Source organism: Triturus cristatus, chromosome 4_2 (assembly GCF_964204655.1).
Source record: "Triturus cristatus chromosome 4_2, aTriCri1.1, whole genome shotgun sequence".
NCBI lineage: Eukaryota > Metazoa > Chordata > Amphibia > Caudata > Salamandridae > Triturus > Triturus cristatus.
Window position 1 is genome coordinate 281,307,387 of NC_140586.1, and position 20,013 is coordinate 281,327,399.

Below are 20,013 nucleotides of genomic sequence, written 5' to 3' on the forward strand. Positions count from 1 at the left end.
GACGGTGCCCCTATGACCCCCTACATCTCTACTTACCTCTGCGTTCACTGGCCTCCCTCCTGCAACCTCCAGTGCGCCGCATGCAGCCTGTTGTCCAAAGCAAGTTCTCCATTGGAAAGCATTGGGCGCCCAATGTTGTATTTGCACCCTGCACCCGGCCGCACCTTTGTGCACCTTTGTGACACCCCCCCCCCCCCCCCCCCGTGCTTGCTCTTACCCCCAAAGGTTAGCCCCGCAGCCGATTTACCTACCTGTAAGCAGTGTGTCTGAGAGCACCCACAGTCTCCATTGAAATTCATTGGGCCAAACTCCGATTTTGATCTCTGCACTTGGCCGCCCCAGTGCCGCTGGTGGTGAAGTTTTGGAGCTCACCGTGCAGATCTTTGATCCTAAAGACTGGAACTGTAAGTTGTGTACTTACCTGTATAACCGCATTATTGTTTTCCTCCATAGGCTAATGTTTAACTCTCTAGAAATTGCTCTGTGTAGACTTTTGAAACTGAAAGGTATTTTTCTTTGAAACCGTACTTACCTTATTGTGAAGATCTTGGTCTTAAAATAAAACACAAACAAAGCTTATTTTAATAAAATTGGTGTGGATCTCCTTTTTGAGTCTTGTGTGCAATAAATGTCTTGTACTCCTCTCTGCTAGGCCTAAGGCTGCTCGACCACACTACCACTAATAGTGCATCTTGGGTTTGCATTGAGCCCTGTACACTTCTGGGGTAATCTCTGGACTCTGTGCACTGTATAACCACCTCGTGGTATACTATATACAGAGCCAGCTTCTTGCACAGGGCAATGCTGACATCGTAGACCCCCTGGTCAGTTTCTGCAGTGCAATTTGCATGGGTCCTCCATTCCATCGTAGGATTCATAGTTCAGTCTCTATCTTTTGAAGGAATTCTGCCAGCTCTTGAAATGGCGTATTTTGGAGTACTAAAATCTAGGCAGAGCCATCATCCTAAAGAGGGTTGCCCTGCCCAGCTGTGATAGTGGTAGGGCCCACCAATGCCTGACATAATCTTTGAATCTGTCTAGGAGGCTGTATATGTTCATCTCTAGGAATCCCTCGCTTGCCAGTGGCAGTCCGTAGTTTATTGGGAGTCGTGGTTCTCTTCCTGTAAGAGGGTGCATCTGGGATCTTCCCCTGTTGATGCTTTGTCCTGAGTATTGGCCAAAGTTCCAGGAAATCTGCAGAATCTTCAAAACACTATGCTCTGGGTCTGCTACATATAACAGAACGGCAACTGAATATAATGATATCCTCTGTTACCAGGTGTCTTTCCAGTGTAGACCCAGGATTCAGTGATCTCTGTTGTGTTAGAATTTACCTTGATGTCTGCATATGAAAGCAATGTTTTCATCCACACACTGCAACAAAATGGAAAGTTATTGTTTTGTCTTTTGAAGAAATGTAGGTGTTTCGGCTGGGTAAAAGTTACCACAAGGTTGAATTAGATGGTGGCTGCCGCTATGTAAATGATGATTTTTTTTCATCAATTAAATTGGAGTAATTGGTAGAGAATGCTGTATACATAGCAATATTTGACTTCGAGTGCTGATGATCACAGTTGCAAAAGGAACAAATGATGGACAGAATGCTGAACAATGCAAACATTTATCCCCAATCGCAAAGATCTGGGTTTATTCCATTGTTCTTTTGCTCACCATGCCACCCCGGTTTGGACCCAGCCATATGTAAATCAGTCTTGACCCTGCTCCACATGGGAACAATCCAGCCCTCACTGCCAAGCCGGTTCCTCCCTGGACCAGAAACAAAAATCCTAGGGCTGTTTTTGGGACATCACCCCTCATCAGCCAAGATAGCTTGAGTCCAGTGGCGCAGTGAGCCTGGGACCCACGTCTGGGCATACCCTTCTAACTTAGGCAGGACCTGATTTGGCAGTTTGGGCTGGACTGTTCCCGAAAAACTATGGATTTAGGCCCAGATCTCTGTACTGGGATGAATGTTAGACATTGTTCAGCATTCTGTCCATCAAATTTTTTTTTTGCATATGTCACCCGTGTGGGAAGGGTATGCCCAGACGTGGGTCCCGTGCTCTCCATGCCACTGGAGTCAAGGTAGCCTGTCTGATGAAGGGTGAAACCCCAAAACCAGTCCCCGGATGCTTGTTTCCAGTCCAAGGAGGACCTAGCCTGGCAGTTCGGGCTCGACTGTTCCCATGAACAGGGTCAAGACTGATGTGCATATGGCTGGGTTTAAGCTGGAATGGCATAGGGCGGAAACAAACAATGGATTTAGGCCCAGATCTCTGTACTGGGGTGAATGTTAGACATTGTTCGGCATGCTGTCCATCAATTGTTCTTTTTCCAGATAATCACAGTTGGCAGAAGGTTATACATGGCCACAGATGCTGCTTACTGCTTCTTACTTAAAGTAATGCTTGACTTGCACTGTTACCTGTGGCCCATAGGCAAGCTATACGCACCCTTGGGTGCTGCTTAGTGGTGTTCTCATGAGGTGCTGCCTGGCCTCCGGTACTGCTGAATCCTAGGAGCTTTAATGATGCCAGTCCAGCGTTAATCCTCAATTTTGTAACCATGCAGTGCTGTATGGTCTGTGATGCTGCTGAAGTGACGCTGAAGCAGTGTCTGTCTTAAGATGCTCCTTACATGTGCAATAATGGACCTTGAGAGCTGCTGAAGATGTTATACATGAGGCAATCTTTATCCTCAGTTACTGCTGAACTACAAATGCTTGAAGTCTTGCCAGTAATCAGATGCTAATGATTACCAGGTACTTGAAATGATGCCTGGCTGAGGCCTTGCATTTGAGCAGTGTCTGTCTTTTTTCACTGCTAAATGCTAGGAGTATGCCATACTACCTGGCCTTGGATGATGCTGAGTTTCATGTTTGTAAGTTTATACATGACCTTTGGTGCTACTGATTGCTGTGTATTTGAGGTTATGTTTGGACTGTGGTCTACTCCATATTAAGCACTTGCGGTCGGTGACTTGTAGTTTAGAATAGGGGTGGGCGGAATTTGCGTAATCGCGTTAGGCAAATCTCCGCGAAACGGTAAAAATCTCCGCGAACATGCAGAAATTCCGCGAACACGCGGAATTGCATGTTCGCGATGCTTTTTTCCTGTTCACAGTTGCTGTTTGCGTGCTCGGGGAGAAATATCTCGCGAACACGCATTTTGAGAACGCGAACAAGAAAATATTTCGCGAAGTCGCGGAAAGCAGAATTTTGGGCAATTTCGCGTTCTCCGCGGAACGCGAAATTACCGAAATTCCGCAAATTCCGCGAGCGGAACGGAATTTACCGCCCAGGCCTAGTTTAGAATCCAGCTTAGTAGCAAGTATTTGTTTAGGTTGTTTTGACTTATTGGCGAATATGCTTTAATTAACCTGATTTTTCGGAACACTGTTCAGTTAACAATAGCCATGTTTTACTGTACTTGTAGTGGTGTATTTTTCATTTATTGTTCTATAGTAGTTGGATGCCACAAATTCAATTTTTCCTTCTAGTTACTGTGAATGAATGAGTTAGTGGCACTTATGAAAATGTTTTAGTGAGCTTTGTAAATAAAGTGTATGTTTTTCTTTGCTGTAAAAATGAACATGCCAAGAGCAGTGAAGTCATGATGGCATTGTACCTGGCTAATGTACGGTTTCAATTCTCAGAGCTGCTGCCCGTTGTAATAAGGGCATCGACGTGCTGCTGTGTGTAGCCCTGGAGCATTTTATCCTGGTGGTGGTGAGAGTTTTGAGAGGACCATCTGAGGCTGATGAAAGTGCAAAGAAGATTCGCACACTCATCCATTGCCAGTGGTGCGAGGAGCGGATTTTTCAGAAAGAGGGGTACATGGTGGGCGGTAAGTAAAGCAGCGCATCATATTTAGCTCTCTTTTGTCATTTAAGAAGAAAGGAAATCACTCCCCATTGTATTCCTTGTGAGGCATTGTCTTTAAGGGGTGGGGTTCAATGCATTGTCTAGGGTGAGTGCTTGTGTTTACCTTTGTGTACTCCAGTTTCTACAAGTAAGTTATACTCTTCAGGCACTTAACCCTGCAAAGCTTGCAAAATTGAGAAGTCAGGACCTACATTATGTAAAAACCTTATGATGTCTACTAAGCAGGCCTCCCATTTCTGCCCAGAAAACCTTTCAAAAGACGCACTTGACCCCACACTGTTCATCTGTCTCGGAGAGCTATAACTCCCCTAAATCTTAAGCCTGGACTTGAAACCATTCTGAGAAATCAAGATGATCTACAGAGTTATTTCCAGATCTTGGATCTGCCCACTACCAGGGACAGGCTGGGTGAACTTTTTCTTTGGTCCATGGAACTGCTTTGGTCTCGAACTGTGGCCTGCCCAGCAAACAGGGAATCAACAGCTTGCAGTCTATGGAGCTGCCCTCCCAATGTGAGAGCCTATTCTGCAGACGCGGGGGACCAGTGAGGTACTGAGAAAGACATCCCTCGCATGTGCTGGTGAGTAATATTTGCTCCAAGGCAGGCCCTCTGTTTACATGACTACATGCTTGTTTGTTCACTCATATTGTAGCTCATTGCAACAGATTTCAATTCTTATCTAAGGTTTTACTGTTTACTGGCAGTTCAGCTGCACAGAATATGGACTCAAAACCCAGTGAGAATCTTTCTTAAAGTAGGTGCTGTCCTCTTAGTATCTCTGGTGAACTTCCACCTTGACTAGGGGAACCTGTGCCTTTGGCATCCCGTTCGGCTGCCAAGGAGTCCACCATAGGCCCCTAAACAAGAGGTATTCTACTTGGTAGCATAAGAACATATCACCTCCTAGTGTTGCACTTGAGAACCTCACTACACCCCATTAGCTTAACTGCACCTTCTGCATCCAGGATTGCCTCTTGTGGTATCTTGTGTACTAACCTTGTTCAACAGAGCTATTGCCCAGCAGTGTTATTGTCTCTACAGTGCCCATTTGACTGTAGTCTTCTTTGACCCAAGGTCCATGGGTTCTGTGAAGATACACTTAAACTCTTGTCTGTCTACTCTGCAACTCGTGATCCTAACCATGAACTGCTGCTGTTGGAGAACCTAAGAGTTCGAGGCATGTGGGCTGCTGAATTCATATCTGTGCATAGATCGCCGCCTAGTGTTGGGTCCGGATGATTGCACATTGTTGTCCTGGAAGAGTCTTCGAAGTATCCTGAGATGGGTGACTCCTCCCCTGGACCACAGTGCGCATGGGCATCCTCTCCATCCCCAGATTGTTTTTTTCCGCCATTGGGTTCGGATGCAACTATCTTAGCTCAACTTCGGAATACTTAGTTTTAGGCCAAAAGGCCTATAGTTTTCGTCGGTACAGTTACCGTTCGGTGTCGACTACTAGTTATAGTGCTCCACACTCTCTTCCAAATTTCGGACCGAATTGATCCAAACTTCGACGCTCGATCGACGATGGAATCGAGGACTCCGTTCAAGAGGTGTCCGTTGTGCCACGCCAAGTACCCTCACATCGACGTCCACCCGGTCTGTAACAAATGTCTCTCGCCGGATCACGACGAATCGAAATGCATGGCCTGTGCACGGTTCAGATCCAAGAAGCAACGACGGGCAGCGAGGCTCGAGGCGCAGCAAGCAGCGCCCGCACCCACCAACATATTCAGCACCGAGGACGAGGACGCCGAGAGCGTGGAAGAAATACTATCTAGCCCCGCTTCAGAGCATGGCTCCCGATCGGACGAAGATGACGAAGAGCTCTTTCGACGTGAAGAAGCCGTCGACTAGGTAGGGGACTTCGACGAAGCCTATGGGGCTGAAGAGGACAGCTCTCCCGAGGAGCTAGGCCTATCCGTCGAAACGGAGGCCGAAATTAGTCGTCAGGCTCCGGTCGAGGGATCGCCTTCGGGCCTTACCCAAGACCTAATCCATGGTTCCTCGGCCCCGCCTTCCGGCCCGGCATCGAACACTATGCAAGAGCCAATATTACCCAAGACGACCGGGTTGTTAAACCCTAACACATCCATCGCTCCAGTCCCTTCAAAATCGAAAGCGAAACTGGTGGTGGTCGGATCAAAGGCGTCGAAACAGTCCACTGCCCCGGCGCCGACGCCGAAGAAAGTCGTCGGCTCCGAACGCGTACAGAAAGACTTCGGCGCCGAGCTCACCGCAGCAGACGCGGTCGACGCACAAAAGAAGCGCGCCCTCGGGCACCACAAGGCACCGACACCTTCGGCGCCGACACCGAAGCCTGCAACCGCCGCAGTCAAAATAGCCGCCTCGGCTACGTCGACACCTAAAGCACCGATGCCGAAGAAGTCCTCGACTACGTCGACTATCGATGCATCCCTTCAAACCAGTGACCCCCTTCCGACGACAAAGTCGGGGTCGGCCTCCACGCCTACTACCAAGACGCCCACCAAACCACCATCTCAGTTTGCTGTGCAACAGGTCTCTGCATCTCTACAACGTATCCGGGACCGGGTAGCCCTCCACTCTACCTCGGGTCCCGACACTACCTCACCCTGTAGAGCGCACTCGGAGCCCACCAACATTACCTTTGGGCTGCCGCCGACATCGGCACCGAAACTCTTTCAAATTCGGACACGTGTCCTCCACACACAGTCCACCACCTCTGGCCTAACAGAACAAGACTCTTCAGGGCCACAATTTATCGACGCCGACACTGGCAGACTCATGCTCCACAAGCGCAAAATCACGCCAGTCAGGGAAGAGGTGCCATACAAAATTCCCCTCAAACGCAAGCTACCGGCGGAGCAGGAACCAGTGCTACAAGAACACTTCCATCCCCTCCAACTGGATCCGCAGTCCTTTTTTCCTACCCCTTCTGAATCGGACCCGATGCAGGAATATGGTGGGGATGATACCATCTACCCCGGGGACGCAGATCCCGATGAAACACAAGATCCTGATCAGGCATGGGATGACCCCACAGACCACAGTGTCACGCCACATACTCAGGATGCGCAACTCTACAACATTAAAACGTCTCCTACAGAGGACACGGCCGCATTTAATGCCCTTATCGAACGGGCTGCTGCTCATCATGGGGTGGAGCTACATTCTGACGCCATTGAGGAGGACTTCCTGCTTGACACTTTCGCATCTTCAGAAAGGACTGTCAAGACTGCCCATGCTTAAAGGGGTTCTGAAGCCTGCCAAAGACATTTTCAAAGACACCACAAGAGCCCGGGTGTTAAACCCCAGGATTGAAAAGAAATATAAGCCTGCACCTGGTGACCCTAAATACATTAGGGGTCAGTTGCCATTAGACTCTATGGTGGTTGCCAACGCTCGTAAAAGAGCCCACTCACAGACAACTGGTGATGCTCCTCCCCCAGACAAAGAGTCAAAGGTCCTTGAAACATCGGGCAAACGTGTTGCAGCGCAAGCAGCCAATATCCTGCGCATTGCCAATACACAGGCACTCCTGGCACGTTATGACAGGTCACATTATGACACGCTGGAGTCACTGTTCCAACACCTACCGGAGGAGTATAAAGAGTCAGCCGAACTCCTCATTAGAGAAGGACAACTCCTCACTAATGCGTCCATAAAATGCGCCCTAGACGCAGCTGACACAGCGGCCAGGGCAATAAACACAAGTGTCATGCTGCGACGCCATGCCTGGTTACGCATCTCGGGCTTCAAACCCGAGATCCAAAACAATATCCTCAACTTACCGGTTAACACGGAATTTTTATTTGGCCCAGACGTTGACACTACCCTAGAGAAAATAAAAAAAGACACAGATACTGCCAAATCTATGGGGGCGCTACAAACCCAACAATTTCGTAGTGGCTCCTTTCGTCGCACTGGAAATAGGGGAACGTCAAGGGGTCAGGGGTCACAACAACAGTATGCTAAAGGTGGCACACAAACCACCTACGACAAAAACAACAGGGGTGGATATCGTGGATCCAGCACCAAGGGCAGGGGACGTGGATATGGCAACACCAGGTCCTCCCCAAAAAACAAACAGTGACGCCCTCTCCCTACCCCCGACCACTTAACACCTGTCGGGGGACGACTCCAGCTGTTCCTGCCCGCATGGAAGAACATCACCACGGACAGGTGGGTCAGGGACATAATTCAACATGGGTACTGTCTAGAACTAACCTCCACTCCACCCAACATACCACCAAAGCACCGTCCTATGTCAGCCGAACACTTAGATTTACTCCAGCAAGAAGTGCTTGCTATGCTCGCAAAAGGAGCCATAGAAGTAGTGCCCGTCGCCCAGCAGGGCACAGGGGTGTACTCTCTGTACTTCTTGATCCCAAAAAAGGACGGCTCGCTCAGACCTATCCTAGACCTGCGACCCCTAAACCTATATATACTATCGGAGCATTTCCATATGCTCACCCTCCCAACAGGTTCTCCCACTACTCAGTCAGGGGGATTTCTTAGCTACGCTAGACCTGAAGGATGCATACTTCCACATACCAATACACCCTTCACACAGGAAATACCTCAGATTCACCATTCAAGGGAATCACTATCAGTTCAAAGTTCTCCCCTTCGGAGTAACAACAGCACCCAGGGTCTTTACCAAGTGCCTGGCGACAGTGGCCGCGCATCTGCGAAGACAAAATATTCACGTCTTCCCTTATTTGGACGACTGGCTAGTTCAGGCCAAGTCAGCACAACAATGTGCCACCCACATGTCCCACACCATTCACCTTCTTCACGATCTGGGATTCTCACTAAATTACCCAAAATCAAGTCTCCAACCTGCGCACGTACAACAGTACTTAGGCGCGACAATCAACACTCTGGCTGCCACAGCTCAGCCAACTTTAGTGAGAATCAACAGCATGCAATTGCTGATCTCAAAATTCAAACCTCAACACTCCCTTCCGGCGCGAGTGTTCATGCAGTTGATAGGCATGATGGCCTCCTGCATCTTCATAATCCCACACGCGAGACTACATATGCGCCCGCTTCAGGAGTGCTTAGCACGTCAGTGGAATCACGCTCAAGGACAGTTGAAAGACCCTAGTGTTGGTGAGCGGTCGGGCATACAACTCTCTGCATTGGTGGAATCCACAAAACCTTTGCAAGGGCCGACCGTTCCAAGAGCCTGTTCCACAAATAATACTGACGGCGGACGAGTCTCTCCAGGGATGGGGAGCTCATATACTCAATTACACAGTGCAGGGACTATGGACTACACAACAAAAGAAGATGCACATCAACCTTCTGGAACTGATGGCAATCTTCCTGGCAATGAAAGCATTCAAAGTACACCTGTGCAACAAAGTCGTGTTGATCCGGACGGACAACATGACTGCCATGTACTACATACAAAAGCAGGGAGGAACACACTCTCCACAGTTGTCTCATCTGGCTCAGAGCATGTGGAAGTGGGCCATTCAGAGGAACATATTCCTCATGGCGGAACACCTCCCAGGCAAAGACAACCAGATGGCGGATCTGCTCAGCAGACACAGCCACCAGATGCACGAGTGGGAGTTACACCCATCAGTACTCCAACCGTACTTCCAGCAGTGGGGTCATCCAGAGATAGACCTATTCGCCACAAGGGAAAACGCAAAATGCCAAAGCTTTGCCGCCAGGTTCCCACATCCACAGTCGCAGGGCAATGCGATATGGATGAACTGGTCTGGCAGATTTGCGTACGCTTTTCCCCCAGCACCATTGATACCGCTGGTGGCACGCAAACTGCGACAGCACTCACTGACACTCATCCTGGTTGCTCCAACATGGGCACGCCAGCCATGGTACACCACCTTTCTGGAACTTTCCGTGGTGCCGCATCAAAGGCTGCGGATCAAACCCGCGCTTTTGACGCAGAACCATGGAGAAATTCAACACGCAGATCCGCAACAGCTGAACCTGGCAATCTGGCTCCTGAAGTCTTAGAGTTTGGCTTCCTAAACCTGCCACCTGACTGTATGGAGATCATTAAGGAAGCTAGGAGACCCACTACCAGAGCTTGCTATGCAGCCAAATGGAAGAGGTTTGTCATTTATTGCAACAACAATCACATTAACCCGCTAGACGCATCTATTCAGAACATAATCTGCTATCTATTACACCTATACCGATGCAATCTGGCATACACCTCAATACGTGTCCATTTAACAGAAATAGCAGCCTACCTCCAAAACAGGCAGCACCTCTCTTTATTCAGAGTGCCTGCCATCAAAGCCTTCTTGGAAGGACTTAAACGGGTGATTCCCCCAAGGCACCCCCCAGCACCGGTGTGGAACCTCAACTTGGTCCTCACCAGACTAATGGGTCCACCCTTTGAACCTCTCCATTCTTGTGAGATTCAATTCCTCACCTGGAAAGTGGCTTTCCTGGTTGCCATCACTTCCTTAAGAAGAGTTAGTGAACTCCAGGCACTAACCATTCAGGAGCCATTTATACAAGTTCACGCGAACCGGGTCGTACTACGTACCAACCCCAAATTCATGCCTAAAGTTATATCGCAGTTCCACATGAACCAAACCATTGAACTGCCTGTTTTCTTTCAAAACCCACAAAATGTCGCTGAGAGGATGCTCCACACACTAGATGTAAAGAGGGCCCTCATGTACTATGTTGACAGAACTCAAAACTTTAGGAAGACTAAACAACTCTTTGTTGCCTTCTCTCCACAACACAAAGGCAACGCCATTTCCAAAGCAGGTATAGCCAAATGGATCGTTAAATGTATCCAAATTTGTTATCAAAAAGCTAAACGCACATTAACGATTCCACCACGAGCCCACTCAACACGAAAGTTAGGGGCGTCCATGGCTTTCCTGGGAAACATTCCTTTACAGGAAATATGTAGAGCAGCCACATGGTCCACTATACATACATTTACCAAACACTACTGTGTAGATGTACACTCAAAACAGCAGGCAGCTGTAGGACAGGCTGTTCTCAAAACTTTTTCAGACTGCTGCAGCTGGCACGGGTAGCCGCCGCTAATAGGAGGTACTGCTGTGTATTCTATGCACAGATATGAATTCAGCAGCCCACATGCCTCGAACTGAATATGCTACTTACCAGTATGCATCTGTTCTTGGCATGTAGGGCTGCTGACATTCATATCGCCCACCCTCCTCCCCGGCGCCTGTCGCAGCTGCAGCTCTCAGAATTACTGTATAGCATGGTCATCACTTCCTGTATCTACTCCATCACTGCCACAATGGCGAAAAACAATCTGGGGATGGAGAGGATGCCCATGCGCACTGTGGTCCAGGGGAGGAGTCACCCATCTCAGGATACTTCGAAGACTCTTCCAGGACAACAATGTGCAATCATCCGGACCCAACACTAGGCGGCGATCTATGCACAGATATGAATGTCAGCAGCCCTACATGCCAAGAACAGATGCATACTGGTAAGTAGCATATTCAATACTACAGACATCCCTACTGTGACAATCCAAAATGAGATGTAGGACTATGTTCGACGCATATGAGCTGCAGATCACACACTTAGGATAGTAGATCGCCATCTGGTGTTGGGCGCGGATGCTTGCAGGTTGTTGTTGTCTTCGGAAGAAGTCTTTGGTCACGAGATAGGTGACTCCTCCCTTGGATGACAGTGCGCATGGGCATCAACTCCATCGTTAAATTGTTTTTTTCCGCCATTGGGTTCGGATGCAACTTTTCCGCTCCGGTTGGAAATATCAATTCCAAGCTTTTCGAAGCGCAAAACTTCACACAAAACATCGAAGCACCTTCATTCTCGACATCGATTTCATCTTCTCGATTCCGAACGTCGACGCGGGCCGCTGGGCCTATCCACGCCGTGAGGCCTACGGCTCATGGAAAGGACGCCTTTCAAAAAATGCCCCCAGTGTGGAGCAAAATTTCTGCACACCACAAAGTCTGCAACCTGTGCCTATCACCTGAACACGACGAGTCCAGCTGTCCAGCCTGCACATCCTTTCGATCCAAAAAGACCATCCGAGACGAAGGGCTCGATGACACATCATGGCACAGAGAACAGCTCCGGAACCAGAGGGCATCTTTGATGAAGGCCCCGATGTCCCGGAAGAAGATTCCGAAGATTTACAAATAATTTCCGAAGCCAACGACTCAGACGACCCCATCACTCCTGGGCAACGTGTGAGTACTACTGCCCCTGCCCCAACCCCACCAAAACCAAAGGCATTGGTCAAGACTTCGCCTGCTGGCCCCAGTCGAGACCGAAAACACCCTTCAGAAGCCCCGCCTCCGGGCTCGGCTCCGAAGAAACATAAGCCTTCCGGTAGCTCGGGACCGAGCAAACCGCATGTCATTTTCCAACCGGCATCCTTCGGCACCGAAATCGGCTCCAACGCCTTCAGCCCTGAAAACACCAAGGCCAATAGATAAACCGGCACCGAAGGTTCCCAAGCCCACAGATGCACCTTCGGCTCAGAAACAGACATCGGCACCGAAACAGTCATCGGTACCGAAACCAACGGCTAAGGACTCTCATACGCCTCCTAAAGCCAAACAATCCACCGATCAACCAAAACCTCGATCGGAACCGAAAAAGTCGGTACCAAAGACTGTTCCTGAAGAACAAAAACGTTTTCATCCAGATCCCATCGACCCAAGGCAGATAAAGATTTATATCAACCCCAAGACTGGACATGTCACCGCGGTGGCCTGTAAAAAAACGGAAATTGGACACACCACCTGCCCCAGTTCCTGTAAACAGGAAGGACTCTGCAACATCCCCTATGCCTCCTTCCTCTCCTATACTGCCTCCTATCCCACCCCCTCTTCCTACACCACCCTTACCTATACCCTCTCCATCACATACACCACCTCCACAGGATGATGATGATGACCTAGGGGGTGGGGGTGACCCTAATCCGTTCACAGATCCAGACACCTCACCACTGGATGATTGGGCATTCCCTCTACCAGACATGCCTGACCCTCAACCATATCCCTCAAAACCATCGCCTCCTGACGATCACCTGGGGTTTGGCCAATTATTAAATAGAGCGGCACTTTACCACGGCGTCACAATGCACTCAGACGCACCAGAGGAAGACTTCCTATTAGACTCTTTCGAACAATCTCAAAAGTCTGTACAAATTCTACCCATGATTACAGGAGTCATAAAACACGCCCCCGAAGTGTTTAAAGACCCCATTCGTGCCAGGGTTCTCAACCCAAGGATAGAAAAGAAATATAGGCCTGCCCCTGAAGATCCTAATTGCATCAAAGGACAACTCCCTTTGGATTCTTTGGTCGTTTCCGATGCTAGGAAACGCGCCTACTCCCAAACCACAGGAGATACACCACCCCCAGACAAAGAATCCAAACTGTTAGAAGCCTCTGGCAAAAGAGTAGCAGCACAAGCCGCTAATCATTGGTGTATTGCCAACACCCAAGCCCTACTAGCACGCTATGACAGGGCCCACTACGATCAATTAGAGACTCTCTTACAACATCTGCCAGACCAATATAAGACCCAGGCAAATGACCTTATCCAGGAGGAAAACTTATTTCAAATGCAGCAATTAAATGTGCGCTTGACGCCGCAGACACCGCCTCTAGAGCAATTAACACAAGTGTGCGCCTTCGAAGACATGCGTGGCTACGCATTTCAGGCTTTAAGCCAGAGGTTCAAACTACCATACTTAGTCAGCCATTCAATCAGGAGCAGCTCTTTGGGCCAGCAGTAGACACTGCCCTTGAAAAAATTAAGAAGGACACAGACGGATAAGTCCATGGGAGCATTACAGTCTCCCCAACCACGTGGCTCCTTTCGGCGCTCCTTCTATAGAGCAGCCTCCAAAAATATGAGAGCGGACACCTCTTCTACATTCAAACCCGCTACACAAACATCCCCCAGTAGAGGATATTTTAGAGGCGGATACAGAGGAAACAACAACAAGGGGCGAGGTTGAGGTAATAACAACACTCTTACCTCCCCTGCAACAAAACAGTGACTTTCCTCCACTCCCCCCAGACCATTCCACTCCGGTCGGGGGAAGACTAAAACACTCCTATATGTCTGCAACTCCATCACAACAGACAAGTGGGTAAGACAAATTATCCAGTATGGTTACTGCCTGGAACTCACAACTGCTCCCCCCCCCCCCCCCCCACACATACCTCCCAAGCAGCGTTCCATGTCACCAGACCATCTTAGGCTCCTCAAACAAGAGGTTCTCTAATTGCTTCAAAAACACGCAATAGAACCAGTTCCCTTAGAACATCCGGGTACAGGGGTATACTCACTCTACTTCCTAATGCCCAAGAAGGACGGGACTCTAAGACCAATACTCGACCTCAGACGGTAAATCTGTATATCAACTCAGATCATTTCCATATGATCACTCTTCAACAAGTGCTCCCACTACTGCAACAAGGCGATTTCCTTGCCACACTACATCTCAAGGACGCCTACTTCCACATTCCCATACATCCTGCCCACAGGAAGTATCTAAGGTTTGTGGTGGACGGACAACACTACCAGTTTACAGTCCTTCCATTTGGGGTAACAACCGCACCCAGAGTATTCACGAAATGTCTGGCAGTAGTAGCAGCACATCTCAGAAGACAAAAAATTCATGTCTTCCCGTATCTAGACGACTGGCTAATAAAAGCCAAGTCGTTCAACAAATGTGTTCTACACACTCACCAAACCATCCAAATCTTACACAACTTGGGGTTAACAATAAACTATCCCAAATCTCATCTACAACCCTCTCACATACATCAGTATCTAGGAGCCACCATAAACGCCTCCACAGCCCTAGCATATCCCAGCCCAGCCAGGATAACCAATATACAAGCTCTTATCACAAAATTTCAAGTTCAACACTCCCTTCCAGCAAGAGTGTTCATGCAACTCATAGACATGATGGCGTTACGCATCTTCATTGTGCCTTATGCAAGACTCCAAATGCGTCCCTTGCAAGAATGTCTAGCACGTCAGTGGAACCAAGCTCACGGACAACTTACAGATCTGGTGTTGGTAGACAGCCGCACATATCGCTCTGAAATGGTGGAACATAACAAACCTGTCCGAAGGGCGGCCGTTCCTAGAGCCTCTTCCACACATAGTGCTGACAACGGGCGCATCGCTCACAGGATGGGGAGCCCATCTTCTCAGCCACACCACTCAGGGCAAATGGACCACTCAACAGACAGTGCTCCATATCAATTACCTGGAACTGCTAGCAGTGTTCCTAGCACTAAAATCATTCCAACTACATCTCCAGAACGAAACTGTCCTCATACGGACAGACAATATGACAGCCATGTATTACATACAAAAACAAGGAGGCACACATTCTCTCCAGCTGTCCCAGCTCGCACAGAACATTTGGAGATGGGCCATTCCCCAGAACATATACCTGCTTGCAGAACACCTTCCAGGGGTTCACAATCAAATTGCCAATCTGTTAAGTCGCCAAACACAACAGATCCACAAATGGGAACTACATCCCCAAGTCCTACTGCCCTTTTTCCAACAATGGGGCCAACCAGACATACATCTGTTCGCCACACACGAAAACGCAAAATGCCCAACCTTTGCCGCCAGGTTTCCCCACCCGGAGTCAAAGGGCAATGCGATATGGATGAACTGGTCAGGCAGATTTGCGTACGCTTTTCCGCCTCTCCCACTCATTCCATTAGTGGTGCGCAAGCTCAGACAACAGTCTCTCAAACTGATCCTAGTAGCTCCCACATGGGCACGCCAGCCCTGGTTCCCAACACTACTGGAACTCTTGCTAGTTCCACATCAAAAACTGCGTCTCTCCCCGTCCTTATTAACCCAGAACCATGGAGAAATCAGACACCCAGATCCAAGTCAACTGAATCTGGCGATCTGGCTCCTGAAGTCCTAGAGTTCGGTTACCTCAACCTGCCCCCAGACTGCATGAATATTATAAAGGAGGCCAGAAGACCTACCACTTGAGCCTGCTATGCTGCAAAATGGAAGAGATTTGCCATTTATTGCTCTAACAATCATATAAACCCACTGGATGCATCCATCCAGGACATCATTTGCTACTTACTGCACTTGCAAAGATGTAATTTGGAATACTCATCCATATGTCTCCACCTAGCAGCATTAGCAGCCTACTTACAAAATTGACAATACTTGTCACTATTTAGAGTACCTTCGATCAAAGCCTTCATGGAAGGACTAAAAAGGATTATTCCTCCCACATTACCACCCTCTCCAGTGTGGAATCTAAACATTGTTCTTACAAGGCTCATGGGACCCCCATTTGAACCTCTGCATAAATGCGAACTGCAGTTACTCGCATGGAAAGTGGCTTTCCTTATCGCTATCACATTCCTCAGAAGGGTAAGTGAAATCCAGGCTTTAACCATACAAGAACCATTCTTACAATTACACCGTAACAAAGTGGTTCTTAGAACAAATCCGAAATTCCTTCCAAAAGTCATATCTCCGTTCCATCTTAACCAATCAGTAGAGTTACCAGTGTTCTTCCCAAATCCAGACTCGGTAGCTGAAAGAGCTCTTCATACCTTAGACGTTAAAAGAGCCCTTCTTTACTACATTGACAGAACCAAATCATTCCGCAAAACAAAACAATTGTTTGTTGCTTTCTCTCCACCACATAAAGGCAACCCCATTTCCAAATCTGGGATAGCTAGGTGGATAGTTAAATGTATCCAAATATGCTACCACAAGGCTAAACGCACACTAACGGTTCCCCCTAGAGCGCATTCCACACGCAAAATAGGGCCTTCGATGGCATTCTTAGGAAACATTCCTAAGAAGGAAGGCCTATTTGTAAGGCAGCCACATGGTCTACAACACACACCTTCACTAAACACTATTGTGTTGACGTGCAAGCAAAGCAGCAAGCTTCTGTGGGTCAGGCTGTCCTTAAAACTTTATTTTTGCAGCGTGAATCTTTCTGGATTCACTATGCTGTGCATTATTCTGCGATCTGGTGGTTGGGTCCGGATTCGTAGTCTTTCTTTTGTTTTTTGGGGGTTTTTTTGTAGCCCAGGTGGGCGTTGACGTCCCACCATTTGGTGCACCTCTCGTGACGTCGTCGTGCTTCCTGCGGAAGTCCCACCTTTGGGGCGCCATCTTCGGGTTCTTTTTTCCTCTCGTTTTTTTTTTTTTTTTTTAACCCTAGGCGAATAATTAAAATTATATGTTCACTTTTCTGTCCCTCCAGACCTTCCTTCGTTTTCACATTCTCAGATTATCTTAATGTTGACTCAAGTCGTATTAAACACCCTGAACCTCGAGCTGACTATACTCTCAACATGTAGCTGCTGATATCAGCCACTAGGTAACATTTCCTATAGAGAAGTCTCCCTGTGTTCTAATCGGGGCTCAATGCTCCTTCCTGACTTTAAATTGTCGCTTTGACACACATACCACACACACAAACTACCCTTCCTGATTCAATCCTGGAGCTGTCATACCCTACGTGTTTGCAAACAGATCTTTAAGTTGTATTTAAATAGTGCACAGCTTTCAAGTCCTCACTCCGATGCATAGATGCATATGGTGACTCTAATCCAGACATACAACTACCAAGACATACTTAAGTATTATAAGGTTTCTTCTAGTTTTATACCATTTCTCTTCATACGCACGATGACCTGTTCATTGTTTCTAGATCTGTGCTTAGATTGGCCATCTCCTCAAGAATATAAACATATCTAGGGCTCTAAACAGACATATAGGCTTCCATCTCTTTCCTAGTCTGAACCCAGGCCCCCACTCTGCATTTTGATTTGGGAATTCTTTGGGATTTTCCTATCCATCTACTGGCATACTAAATTCAGCACAAGTTGACTTGCAATGCTACATTTTCATCCATTCTTCCAGCAGATGACCCGGTCATCATCTATATTCTTCCTATATATATGTGTGTAGAGGAAACTAGTGTTTGCTTAAGATGACACTTCAATTATTTATTTCCTTCTTTGTAATGTTCCTGTACATTAGAAATGTAGAGTACTGGACATAACAGTGGAAGCGCCGTTGAGATGAACTAGAAGACCTATGTCTAGAAACAATGTAGAAAGCATTGACATGGGGTTGAAATGCTTTAGAATATAGAAAACTGTCTGAAGTTTTCAGGACTGCCTGGACATGGATGTTTACTCATGCCTTGAATAGGTGCAGCATTTTGTAACTTATATGTTCGAGGCATATGAGCTGCAGATCACACACTAAGGATAAGATCGCTATCTGGTGTTGGGCTCGGATGATTGCAGGTTGTTGTTGTCTTCGGAAGAAGTCTTTGGTCACGAGATTGGTGACTCCTTCCCTGGACAACAGTGCGCATGGGCATCCACTCCATCCTCCGCTTGTTTTTTTCCGCCATTGGGTTCGGATGAACTTTTTTCCGCTCCAGCAGAAAACTTCTACAATCACACCAACTCTCAAAATTTGAAAACTCGACATCCATCGGATCGGATCCGGACGCGGCTGATGGAAAGGACACCCTTTAAAAAATGCCCCCAATGTGGAGCAAAGTTTCCTCATAGTGATCACCACGAGGTCTGTAATTTGTGCCTTTCACCAGACCACAACGAATCCAGCTGTCCAGCCTGTGCCGCATTCCGTTCGAAGAAAACTATCTGGGACCGAAGAGCTCGACGCCATATCATGGCCAAGCCGGTTCCGGAACCAGAAGACATCTTTGCACAGGATGTCCCTGACGATGACTCCGAAGATCTCCAGATCGTGTCCGAGGCCGACGATTCTGATCCGGGGCAGCCTGTGAGTACCAGCCCCCCTACCCCAACAACACCCAAAAAGACATTGGTCAAGACTCTGCCAGCTGGGCCCAGTCGCGATCCAAAAACATCTTCAGAAGCCCCGCCCTCGGGCCCGGCTCCAAAGAAAAGTCAGCCTGCAGGTGGTTCGGGCTCGAGCAAACCTCATGTTATTGTGCCTATATTTCCTTCGGCACCGAAGCAGGCTCCGAGACCGAAATCTCCATCGGCCCCGAAACGTCACTCGGCGCCAAGGTCTCCACCGACCCCCGAAAGGCTCGTCGACCCCGAAAGGCTCGTCGACACCGAAAGGTCCTCCGGCACCGAAAAATCCACTGGAACCGAAAAGTTATTCGGCACCGAAAGCATCCTCGGTGCCAAAACAAGTCCAGAAGGAACAAAAATCAAAATCGGACTCAAAAAAGCCGGCGCCAAAGCCGCCTTCGGACAGTGAGGAACTCTTTCGGCCTGATCCACAACAAAAACGGATTTACATAAATCCGAAAACTGGACATGTCACAGCGGTGCCCTACAAGAAAAGGAAGCTGGACACAACACCTCCTCCAGCACCTCCAAAGAAGGACTGTGCTACTTCACCCATACGTCCTTCCTCTCCTACCTTACCTCCTATTCCATCCCCCCCCCCCCCACCCCCACCGCCTTCACCTTTACCATCTCCTTCTCACACACCACCTCCACAGGATGATGATGATTTAGGGGGAGGGGGAGACCCAGATTTCTTTACTTATCCCACTGATCCTACTGATCCCTTTACACTCCCGGACACAGCACCAGTAGATGACTGGACTTACCCTATGCCTGATATGCCTGACTCCACTCCATACCCCTTAAAGCCCTCCCCTCCTGATGACCATTTAGGGTTCGGTCAGCTTATAAACAGAGCTGCATTGTTTCATGGCGTCACCATGCACACTGACACTCCTGAGGAGGATTTTCTCCTCGACACTTTTGAGCAGTCGCAGAAGACAGTTCACATTCTACCCATGATTAAGGGAGTGATAAAGCATGCCAATGAGGTTTTTAAAGACCCTATCAGAGCCAGGGTTCTCAACTCCAGAATAGAAAAAAAATACAGACCGGCGCCACAAGATCCTGCGTACATCAAGGTGCAACTCCCCCTAGACTCACTAGTCGTATCAAATGCCAGAAAGCGAGCGAACTCCCAAACAACCGGAGACACGCCGCCCCCAGACAAAGAGTCTAAACTCTTGGAGGCTTCCAGCAAAAGGGTTGCCGCACAAGCTGCTAACCACTGGCATATTGCCAATACACAAGCCCTATTGCCTCGTTATGATAGGGCACATTATGATCAACTA

General features: G+C 48.3%; 1 protein-coding gene across 2 annotated transcripts in view; it reads left to right on the forward strand.

Moving 5' to 3' along the window:
* TRMT1L (tRNA methyltransferase 1L) overlaps nucleotides 1–20,013 on the forward strand; it is a 410,259-nt gene that overhangs the window by 232,646 nt on the left and 157,600 nt on the right. For both annotated transcript variants that reach the window (XM_085601513.1, XM_085601514.1), the window contains exon 12: nucleotides 3,655–3,845. In XM_085601513.1, coding sequence (XP_085457639.1) covers nucleotides 3,655–3,845 — 191 coding nt within the window. The remainder of the gene's footprint in view (nucleotides 1–3,654; nucleotides 3,846–20,013) is intronic.